Source organism: Heptranchias perlo, unplaced genomic scaffold (assembly GCF_035084215.1).
Source record: "Heptranchias perlo isolate sHepPer1 unplaced genomic scaffold, sHepPer1.hap1 HAP1_SCAFFOLD_54, whole genome shotgun sequence".
NCBI lineage: Eukaryota > Metazoa > Chordata > Chondrichthyes > Hexanchiformes > Hexanchidae > Heptranchias > Heptranchias perlo.
This window is the reverse complement of record NW_027139559.1, coordinates 6,233,496-6,245,708: the sequence shown is the minus strand read 5'-3', so window position 1 is coordinate 6,245,708 and position 12,213 is coordinate 6,233,496. Positions and strand designations below refer to the sequence as shown.

Below are 12,213 nucleotides of genomic sequence, written 5' to 3'. Positions count from 1 at the left end.
GATCCTGGGATAACGAAGGAGAATCTGCTATACTTACCAATGATGCTCACTGACCAATGATCCTGGGTGATGGACGGTTGAAGAGAAGCAATTTCAATCTTTGGATCACTTCCGAGTGATCGTGTGGTAAGGAGGGCAATACCCCCCCACCCCCACTCTATGTATCTGATCATCCTTCAGTTTCTCTCTTCTCGAAAGTATATGTGTGGATGGCGGGGAGGGAGATGATTGAGGGAGCTCTGATGGTCCACAGAAGAGAATCATCTTCTGCCATTATTCAGACGTTCAGAATCTGTACCTGGATGTGGTAATGAAGGGCGGATGAGGTCTATGGGACATCAAATCAGGAATTGAGTGTACCAGAGTGATCCTTTGGAACTAGAATCATCAAACAGAGAACGGCTTCAAGAGAGAGAGAGTAAGACTTTACAGAAATCAGTTTCACAAATAATTGGAAAAATGATCGATTCATGAGGAATTAATTCAATTGTTTTCTTTTTTATCTTCAAATTACAATCTGTAATTGATCAAACTGTTGCAATTAGAACCTCCCCACCTACTATAAATAATCGGAATATTCCACATCACAGCGAGGATGAATTTTCAATCACATACACAAACACTTTATCAGTATGGACTGTGATTTTAACTAGACTGTTTATATGTCCCACTGCTGATCATTGGCCCATTCATCTCGGTTTGGGAGGCGGGAATTTCCGATGGACACTTCTGATGCGCAATGATCCTTGGGACAGGAAAGGAGAATCTGCTATGGTTACCAATGATGCTCACTGACCAATGATCCTGGCACATTGGTCATAATATCACCATGTGTTTTATGTTAAACCTTTAGCATACAGGCTAGCCAGTCTAATGGCAGGGGTGGGAAAACTATTAGAGACCATTGTGAAGGTCAAAATGTATTCTCACCTGGCGAAGCATACGTTTATAAGGGACAGTCAGTCGCGGATTTGTTAAAGGCAAATCGTTTCTCACAAACCTGGTTGAGTTCTTTGATGAAGTATTAGAGATGTCTGTTGAGGGTTGTGCAGGACATCTGATATATGTGGACTTTCAAAAACCATTTGATAAAGTACCAAGTAACAGACTTATTCGGAAAATAGAAACACATGGGATTATATGGACGGTGGTAACTTGTGTACATAATTGACTAAGAGATAGGAGGTAGAGAGTCGGAGTGAACGGATTTTTTTTTTGCTGGATAGAAGTATGCGGTGGGTCCCACAGGGGTCGGTATTCGGACCATTGCTTTTCTTGTTATATTTCAATGATTTGGTCTTGTGGCTGGGAATGCAATTTCTAAGTTTGTAGATGATACAAAACTTGGCACTGTAGTAAGTGAGGAGGTTAGTATCAGAATTCAAGAGGACATGGACAGACGAGTGAAATGGGCAGTCACATGACAGTTGCAATTTAATCCGGATAAGAGGCACGTGATGAACTTTGGGAGGAACAACATGGAGAGGCAGTATAATCTCAATGTCACCATTTTGAGGGGGTGCAGGAGAAGAAAGTCCTGAGGGTGCATAGTCACAAATCTTTGAACGTGGCAGGGCAAGTTGATAAGGCAGTTAAGAAAGCATATGGGATATTTAGCTTTGTAAATAGGGGCATAGAATACAAAAACAAGGAAGCCATGCGAAATGTTTACAAATCACTAGTTCGGCCTTAGCTGGAGTAGTGTGTACAATTCTGGGCAGCACACTTTCAAAAGGATGTCAAGGTCTTGGAGAGGATATAGAGGAGGTTTAGTAGGATGATACCAGGAATGAGGGACTTCAGTTATGTGGAGAGATTGGAGAAGCTGGAATTGTCCTTACAGCTGAGAAGGTTAAGGGGAGACCTAATAAAGGTATTCAACATTATGAGGGGTTTTGATAGAGCAAATAGGGAGAAACTATTGCTTCTGGTAAGTGCGTCAGTGACCAGGGGTCATCGATTTAAAATAATTGGCAAAAGAAACAGAGGGGAAATGACGAAAATGTTTTCACACAGGGTGCTTTTGAGATCTGGAACGCACGAAGTGAAATGGTGGTGGAAACAGATTCACCAGGAGCTTTCAAATGCAATTGGACCTGAACTTGAAGAGGAGAAATTTGCAGGATTATGGGGGAACGATGGGGTGTGGGACTAAATTGGCCAGCCCATATAATGAGCCGGCACAGGCACTGCGGTTTGAATTGCCTCCGACTGTGCTGTCAGTTTCTACGATTCTATTAATAAAATGGAACATACATGATGCAGTCCTACCTGGAGCTAACAGTAAAAAGCGAGTGCCTTCCATTCATTCATAGTAGGTACACCATAGGAAAGGGCCATTCGGCCCATTGTCCCCGTGCCGGCTCTTTGAAACAGATATCAATCACGACCATTAATTGTTCTTTGCCAATCGCCCTGCATATTTTGTTTCCTTCAAGAGCTTCTGGCTCTTTTAACAATCGCCTTAAATCATTGTCCTCTTTTTACCGATCTTCTGCCACTGGAGACAGTTTCCCATTAATTACTCTGTCAAAACCGCTCATGATTTTGTACACCTCTGTCAAATCTCCCCTAACCTTCTCCCTTCTAAGGAGATCAATCCCAGCTTCTCAAGTTTCACTACATAACTGAAGCCACTCATTCTGGCACCATTCTCGTAAATCTCTTCTACCCCCTTTCTAATGCCTTGACATCTTTCCTATGGTGTGGTGCCCAGAATTGAACACAATGCCTCAGCTGAGGCCTCACCAATGTTATATAACTTCCTTGATTTGTTACTCTATGCCTCTATGAATAAAGCCCAGGTTCCCACATGCTTTCTCAACAGCCTGCTCAACTTTTCCTGCCACCTACAAACATTGGTGTACACACACCCCCAGTTATCTCTGCTCCTCCACCCCTTCAAAATTGTACCATTTCGTTTACATTGCCTCTCGTCATTCTTCCGAGAAAAATACATCACTTCATTTTTCTCTGCGTTAAATTGCATCTGCCATATGTCTGCCAGTTTCACCAGTCTGCCGATGTCATCAGAAAGTGGGTTACTATCCTTCACATTGTTTAATACATTTCCGAGTTTCGCGTCTTCTGCAAACTTTGAAAATATATCCTCTATACCCAAGGTCATTAATACATATCAAAAAGAACAGTGGTCCGAATACTGACTCCTGGGGAACAACACTGTATACTTCCCTCCAGTCTGAAAAACAACCGTTCACCACGACTCTCTACATTTTGTCCCTTAACCAATTTTGTATCCATGCTGCCACTGTCCCTTTAATCCCATGGGCTTTAACTTTGCTAACAAATGTGGTATGTGGCACTTTATCAAATGTCTTTTGAAAGTCTATATGCACAACATAAACCGCATTACCCTCATCAACCCTCTACGTTACTTCATCAAATAACTTAATCAAGTTAGTCGAACACGATTTTGCTTTAACAAATCCGTGTTGTCTTCATTTTATTAGCCCATACGTTTCCAATTGCCAAGTAATTTTGTCCTGGATTACCATCCCGAAAAGTTTCCGAACCACTGACGTTTGGCTGACTCACTTGCAATTGCCAGGCTTATTCCGTTCCCCTTTTATGTAAAAGGCTGTGACATTTGCAATCCTCCAGTCCTCCGGCTCCGTCTCCATACCAAAGGAGAACTTGGAAATTGTGGCCAGTGCCTTTGCAATTTGTATCCTCAATTCCCTCTATAATCTAGGATGCATCACATCGACATCGGGTGAATTTCTACTTTGAGTTCTGCCAATCTTTCAATTACCTCCTCGTTATCTCGCTTTATCCTATCGATTATCACAACTACTCCTCCTTTACTGCTACAGTGGCAACACCCTCTCCCATGCACTCTGCCTTCACAAGAAGATCTCTTTTGTTGTCCCTATTCGTTCCCACCCTTCCTTTGACTACCCTTCTACTATTTGTTGTTTGCAGAAGTCTTTTGGGTTTCCTTTTAAGTTAGCTGCTAATCTAGTCTCATATTCTCTCTTTGCCCTTCTTATTCCTTCTTTAAATCGAATCTCTACATTTTGTATTCTGCCTGGTTCCCTTCTATATTAGGAACCTTACGTTCATCGTAAAACTCATTTTTCTGTTTCCTTTTAATCTCTATTTTTCAATCATTCTGGGGGCTCTAGCTTTGGATGCCGCTGCATTCCTTCAGGGTGTGTCAACTTTGTACCTGAACCAACACCCCATTGAAGGCCTTCCATTGATCAATGACTGTTTTGCTCCAAATACACCATTTATTTCCCCAGAACGAGGTACAGCACCGTTTCCCTGCTGGTTGGTATGGAAACGTACTTTCCAAAATGTAAAGGGCACGATTAAGAAGTATGAAGAAAATACAACAATTTTCTGCTTGCTTTATAGTGAGGAAGAAATCTGTAAACTGCTGGAAGTTATCAATGGACTAGTCAGGTGGGCAAACAATTGGCAAATGGAATTCAATCCGTAGAAGTGTGAGGTCTTGCATTTGGAAAGGAAAAACAAGGCCAGGGAATATACAATAAATTGGAGGATACTGAGAAGTGTAGAGGAACAGAGGGACATTGGAGTGCATGCCCATAGATCCCTGAAGGTAGCAGGATAGGTAGTTAAGGTGATTATGAAGGCATACGGGATACTTTCCTTTATTTACCGAGGCATAGAATATAAGAGTAGGGAGGTTATGCTGGAACTCTATAAAACACTAGTTAGGCCACGGATAGAGTATTGCGTACCGTTCTGGTCACCACATTACAGGGAAGATGTGTTTCCACAAGAGAGTGTAGAGAGGATATTTACGAGGATGTTGCCAGTACTGGAGAATTTTAGCTATGGCAAATGATTGGATAGGCTGGGGTTGTTTTCATTGGAACAGAGGAGGCTGAGGGGTGATTTAATTTAGTTGTATAAAATTATGATGGGCCTAGATAGAGTAGATAGGAAAGACCTATTTCTCTTAGCAGAGAGGTCAATATCCAGGGGGCAAAGATTTAAAGCAATTGGTAGAAGGATTAGAGGAGAGTTGAGGAGAAATATTTTCACCCAGAGGGCGGTGGGTGTCTGGATCTCACTTCCTGAAACGGTGGGAGAGGCAGAAACCGTCAACTCATTTAAAAAGAGATGAAGTGTTGTAACCTACAAGGCTACGGACCAAGAGTTGGAAAGTGGCATTAGGCTGGATAGCTCTTTTTCAGCCGGCACAGACACGAGGGGCCGAGTGTCCTCCTTCTGTGCCGTAAATATATAAGATTCTGTAAGTCTAAAGTTCTCTTGAGCACATTTCAGGAATTCCTCCCCCTCTTTGTCCTTTACACTGTTGCTGCCCAGTCAACATTGTGATATTTTAATTCCCCCATTGTCACTTATCTATACTTCTGGCATCTTTCTACAATTTGCCTGCAATTTTGCTCCTCGATCGCCTTCCCACTATTTGGAGGCCTATATTATACACGAGTAATTAAATAGCTCCTCATTGTCCCTTAAATCCCACCAAATAGATTATGTCTTTGACCCCCTCAACTGCACAATCCCGTTCCAGAGCTATAAGAGTTTCTTTGGTCAATAGTGCCAGCCCCTCCTTTCTTTCTTTCTCTATCTTTCCTGACTAACTAGAAGTCAGGAATATTAAGTACCGGATTCTCCTCTTCTTTGAGCCAGGTCTCTCTTATTGCCGCAATATCATAGTCCCATGTTGAGACTTGATCCTGCACCTCACCAACCTTATTTGCCACAGTACGTGCGTTTACTCACTTTGGGTCTAAAATTATCTTAGATCGCCTCTCATTTGCCCCTGTCCGAGGTCTCCTATTTCTGAACTGTTCTTTACTCTCGTGCTACTTGTCACCCGCCCCCTGTCATCTTTGGACCATTTTACTCCTCTCCAATGTTTCAACCTCGTACGCATCCCACTATCAAATTAGTTTAAATCCTTCCCTACAGCACCAGTTAATCCTTTCTCGGGACATTGGCCCCAGCTCTGTTGAGGTTCAACGTTTTCATATTGTACAGACTCCTCTTACCCCAGAAGTGGTCCCAATGCCCGTGGAATCTGCAGCCCTACCTCCTGCACCATTGCTCCAGCCATGCATTAACCTGTGTCATCCTACTATTACTGTGCTCACGAGCGTGCAACACTGGAAGTAATCAAGCGATTACTACCGTTGAGGTCCTGCTTTTCAACTTCCTCCCCAGCTCCTGAAACTCTGACTGTAGGATGACGTCATTTCCCCCTATGTCATTAGTTCCCACATGGAACACGTGTTCTCGCTGTTCGCCTTCCCCCCTCAAAACATTCAGCAACCTCTCATTGAAATATGGCAAGTGCACAACTGTCATATCCTGAAAACATGGAGCATTATCAGACACATAAAATGGAGAGAAAGATTCGAATAAATAATGTGATAAACACGGGAAATTCTGCTTCAGCGATTGCGAGCTCGATATTTTCTGCTGATTAAGGTGAAACGCGCTGTAAATGACACGAACAGTTACAATTATTAACTGAATGAATCGGTGGAAATTTTTGTTAACAAAGAACACAGGTAACAGCAAAGATAGGACAATAAATATAAGAACAACAGTAAAATTTCACATCGTTCACCTGACGAAGGAGGTAGCCTCCGAAAGCTTGTGAATTTAAAATAAAATTGCTGGACTATAACTTGGTGCTGTAAAATTGTTTACAACATTTTAAATACCTCCTCATAGACTATTGTTATCCCATCCAATATCAACGCGATCTTATCCTTGACTGTCACATTGGCAGCATCCTCTTCTTAATGATGGCTGATGCAAAATTAGTATTATTTGCATCCTTCGGGTTATCTTTTATTTTAGCTGCTAAAGTATTCTCATACGCTTATTTTGCACCTCTTATTTCCTTTTTTAGTTGTCCTCTGTACATTTTATATTCAGCTTGGTTGTCTACTGTATTATGAATCTGACATTTATCATAACCGTCCTTTTTCGGTTTCTTTTTAATCTCCATATCTTTAGCCATCCACGGAGCTCAAGCTTTGGATGCCCTTCTTTTCGCCCTCGTGGGAATGTGTCGATTGTGTACCCGAACTATGGCCTATTTGAAGGCCTTCCATTCTGCAAACTCTTGCCTGATAATATAAGTCGTACATTCAAAAGAATTAGGTGAAGAGAGACTAACGTCGTTGTCTTGAAATAGTTAGTGAATCAGTTAACATTGCTGTACATCTTATAAGACAGCGAGATTGGATGGAGTGATGAAAGGGTGGCTGACCGGTTGTGGGTTGCAGGGAAATTTTACAATGGAAGTACGCCATCGTTCCCAGCGACTCGTCGGTCTTCGTGTACGAATCTCAATTTGGGGCTCTCGCGCTTCAAATCCCGGAGATGCACTGCTGTTTTCCATGTTTCGTCAAGGATCACCAGTTGGCTTCAGCCTTGCAGATTGCAGAATTGACTTATATCAAGAGCAGAGGATAAGATGCAGGTTGTTTGATGACGCAATAGACATAGAGAGAAGAAAATGTCGCAAGGTGGTGTGGACATTGAAGCCGAAGTGAATTTATCCCAATTCAGGCGATCTCATGAGTGCAGATTGCAACATGTCCTGTATTGACCAGGAGTCGAAGCGGGGTAGGCTAGAATTCTACATCTGAACCACCACTGCCCACACAGCAGCTAAAGGCAGGTGTCAACCGGAAAGAAAGAAATACAGTCTGACAGAGATGCTGTGATAAACCAATGCAGTCTGATCTACGGCCGTGCAAGATATGCCGCTTGGAGCTGGAGTATTTGTTCACTTCCGAGTACCACACTTTAGAAAGGATATCAAGGCCTCGGAGATGGTACAGAGAAGATTTACCAGAATGGTACAAGGGATGAGGGAATTCCGTTTTGTGGAGAGACTGGGAATGCAGTGATTGTTAGAGCAAAGAGGATTAAGGGGAGATCTAATAGAGTTGTTCAAAATTATGAGGAGTTTTAAGAACATAACAACACAAGGAATAGGAGCAGAAGTAGGCCATGCGGCCCGTCGAGCCGACTCCGCCATTCAATCAGGTCATTGCTGATCTTCGACCTCAACTCCACCTTCCCGCCCGATCCCTATATCCCTCGGTTCCCCTACAATGCAAAAATCTATCCGTCTCAGCCTCGAATATATTCAATGACTGAGCATCCACAGCCCTCTGGGAAAGAGAATTCCAAAGATTCGCAAGCCTCCGAGTTAAGAAATTCCACCTCATCTCAGTCTTAAATATCTGACCCCTTACCCTGAGGCTATGTCCCCTAGTTCGAGAACCTTCAGCCAGGGGAAATAACCTCTCAGTATCTACCCTGTGAAGCCCCCTCAGAATCTTATCTATTTCAATGTGATCACCTCTCATTCTTCTAAACTCCAGAGAACATAGGCCCATTCAACTCAGTCTCTCCCCACAGATGATCAGGAGGTGATCTATGAATCTGCAATGTTAAAAGGAACAGTGGGAGAGTGACATTTTTGTCATTAATTCTTGTGATATGGCATCGCTGGCAAGGACACTTGCTCAGTGAAACAAGAAAACATACATTCAAAACACCGACACGGAAAACCGTGCACATTCAGTGGCCGCGTGTCCTAATGGATAAGCTGTCTGACTTCGGTGTTTGCCATGATGTTATCAGAAGATTACAGTTTCGAGTTCTCTGCTGGTCCTTTTACACACTGCGTGAAAACGTGTCCTGCATATGCCGGAACTGTTTTACACCCGATCGATTCTAACAGTCCCTGTCCTGACCTGACACGCAAATTAATTTTGCTTACAGATGTTGGCAACAGAAGAATACAACTGGGGCAGAAATTATTCAGAGCAGCGAGAGCGAATGAGGCATCAGGCAGCCCAATACCGCCCATCTCAGGGAAACAAGCTACCACGGCCCGGTCAAACCTTCAAATACACGGAGCACAGGCTCGGAAAAACTGACGACATTGTATCCCGGTTACTCGGCCTTTTAGCAACATTTACCGAGGAACCGCAGAGAGCGAAACTTTCATTGTGCTTTATTATGAATTTCAGGGACACTGAGATGGAATACTCTTTACTTGCCTGGATGAGTGCAACTGCAACAACACTCAAGAAGGTGGACAAAGGAACCTGCATGATCGGCATCCACTCCCTCCATCACCGGCGCACTGCGGCTGCACTGTTTACTGTCTACAGGATGCAATGTCACAACTCGCCAAGGCTTCTTCAGCAGCACCTCCCAAACCCGCGACCTCTGCCAGCTGGAACAACAAGAGCAGCAATTACATAGGAACACCATCACCTCCACGTTCCCCTCAAAGTCAAACATCACCCTGACTTGGACATATATCACTGTACCTTCATCTTTGCTGGGTCAAAAATCTGGAACTCCCGATCTAACAGCACTGTGGAGGTACTTTCACCGCACGGAGTACAGTGGTTCAAGATGAAAGCCCACAACCTTTTTACAACCTTCTCAAGGCCATTTGGGAATGGGCAATAAATGCCTGCCTTGCCAACGAGGCCCCATGATGAATAATCAAAGATTCACAGACTTTGGTTCTCAGCTTCTCTCTTGCTTTCAGTCTCAGTTTTTTCCTCCTGTCCATTCGTGTTTGCTGCTTCTCCCTCCTGTCCTCGTTCTTTCCATCCCTCAACCCCAGCTTCTCCAGCCTATCCTCGTAACTGAAGTCCCTCATCACCGAACCAGAATTGGACACAATACTCCAGTTGTGGTCGAACCAGTATTTTATAACGGTTCATCATAACTTCCTTGCCTCTATTTATAAAGTCCACAATCCCGGATGCTTCTTTAACCACGTTCTCAACCTGTCCTGCCACGTTCAAAGATCTGTGCACATGAACCCCAGATCTCTTTGTTCCTGCACCCCCCTTAGAATTGTGCCATTTGGTTTACGTTGCCTCTCCTCGTCTTTCCTTGCAAAGTGCATCAATTCGTAATTCTCGACGTTACATTTCATCGGCCATCAGTCCGCCCATTCCACCAGCCTGTCTCTGTCCTCTTGAAGTCTATTACTATCCTCCTCACTGTATACTACAATTCCAAATTTTGTGTCATCAGCAAATTTTGAAATCGTGCCCTGTATGCCCAAGTCCAAGTCATTCGTATATATCAAAAAAGCAGTGGTCCCAGTACCGACCGCTGGGGAGCACCTCTGGATACCTTCCTCCAATCCTAAAAACAGCCATTTCCCACTACTCTCTGTTTCTTATCATTTCGCCAATTTCGTATCCATGCTGCCACTGCCCTTTTTTTTCCATGGGGTTCAATTTTGCTTAAAAGCCTATCATGCGGCACTTTATCAAAAGCCCCTGTTGTTCTGGCCTGTTTTTTTTCCAATAGTGTCGTGGGATCTTTCAATTTCACTAGAAGGCTGGCTGGGCCTCCATTTATTGTCCCCTCTGACATTGCAAAACTTCGTCAGTACTGCACTGAAGTGCCAGCCTCAATAATGTGCGCAAGTTTCGGCAGTGAGCCTGGAACTGACGACATTCATCACTTAAATGCCCGAATGCTGACACCTGACCCAAGGCTGCCAACAAAGGACCACTGATAAGCTCACTGTGCAGGTCTTTCATTGAAGGCCTGAAACTAAGGCGCTGTCAGGAAGGATCTCGAATTGTGCCTCCTGCAATTTCTCAATCCATCGAGTTATTTTTGTGGTTGAAGCTTCCGCGGGGAGAGCGGTGACCACTGGAGGGCGCCAAGTTCCACCATCTCATTCCTTGAGAAATCAGGAACGTGTCGTGATAGAACACTTCACTGCAGTTTCTGTCTTGTCGTTTATGCGGAGCTGATCAGATATAGCAGGAGAATCAAAGAACATCAAAATAGTCCGTTAATTTCGGGGTTATTGTTGCGTCGTTTTACAGAATCCGCTAACTGAGAGAATGGGCTGTTATGAATCTTCTGACACTGAATGCAGGATTGTTAATTTATTATCAGTTTTCCCAAACCACCTTTTTTCGGGCAGTGGACGTCGTCACATGTGGTTATGGTTAGGATTAGGGTTAGGGTAAGTGGGGTGATTATTGTAAAAGATTCAGTAACATTATGGAGCTGGTTATTCTACAGCATTGTATTTGGATAAAGTATAAAATTTGTCAAATGTTGGTAACTTTTTATTACAATAATTTCAGTTGATAATGAGTTTCTCTTTATCTAGAATAGACTGTGTCAAAGATCAAGGTGAAAGTGGATTAGACGGAGTATGAGGTGGGATTGAGTTCTGCTGCTGGAAGTCTTTATTTCATTTTATCATTTAAAAATTGTAATAATTAGAGTACAGGGATATTTCACCCCATGCTTCAACTGCTCTCTGAATTTAGACTGGGTCAGGGCATAAATACAAGTGTTTGTGCAACAAGTCAGGAGCTGGAGCATGAATCCAATTTCTCGTATTAATTCATGCATACGTACAGACTGATCCCCTAAACACCACATTCGTCTCCACGCGGAATAAATGAGAAACACCGCCCAAAACAGTATGAAATTCCCTGATATAATAAATAGTAAAATCATTGATTAAAATAGTCCCACTGATAAGCTGAACTGGAATGTCGCGCACTGTACAATATTTAACACTACACCAGTGTAATCCGGGGATGTAACAATATGCCTTATAATCTGAACTTGATATTCGCGTTTCTACATTGTCCCATATCGAACACTATGATAGCTTAAAACAGTGATGTAACAATACATAGATTTTACAACACAAAAACAGGTCATTTCCTCCCTCCACCTCATCCCATCCTATCAGCATGTGGTAGTTACTCTCAGCGAGCAGTTATGATCTGGAAATCGCTGCCTGAAACGGTGGTGGAAGCAGATTCAATAATGGCTTCCAAACAGGAATTGGATTAGAGAAAACAGTGAAAGAGCTTGGGGATCAGAATAACTGGCTTGCTCTTACAAAGAGCCGGCACGGGCTCGATGGGCTGAATGGCTTCCTTCCGTGTTGTGACTATTCTATGATTCTATGTTTCTATATATTTATCTAGCTTCCCCTGAAATGCATCTATGCCATTCGACACAACCACCACATGTGGTGGGAGGTTCCACATTCTAACCATTATCTGTGTAAAAAAAAACACTGAGTTCCTTCTTCGATTGATTAGTGAAATTTTATATTAATGAGCCCAAGGTTTGGATTCCCCACAAGTGGAAACATCTTCTCTACCTCCATCGTATCAAAACCCTTCATAATTGTAATGA

The 12,213-nt window shown here is 43.1% G+C and overlaps 1 protein-coding gene across 1 annotated transcript in view; it reads right to left on the bottom strand.

Moving 5' to 3' along the window:
• The window catches only part of LOC137315200 (probable G-protein coupled receptor 139), a 33,615-nt gene extending 23,660 nt beyond the window's left edge, over positions 1–9,955 (bottom strand). Inside the window, exon 1 of the mRNA XM_067980078.1 lies at positions 9,892–9,955. Coding sequence (XP_067836179.1) covers positions 9,892–9,955 — 64 coding nt within the window. The remainder of the gene's footprint in view (positions 1–9,891) is intronic.
• Between the last annotated feature and the right edge of the window lie 2,258 nt (positions 9,956–12,213).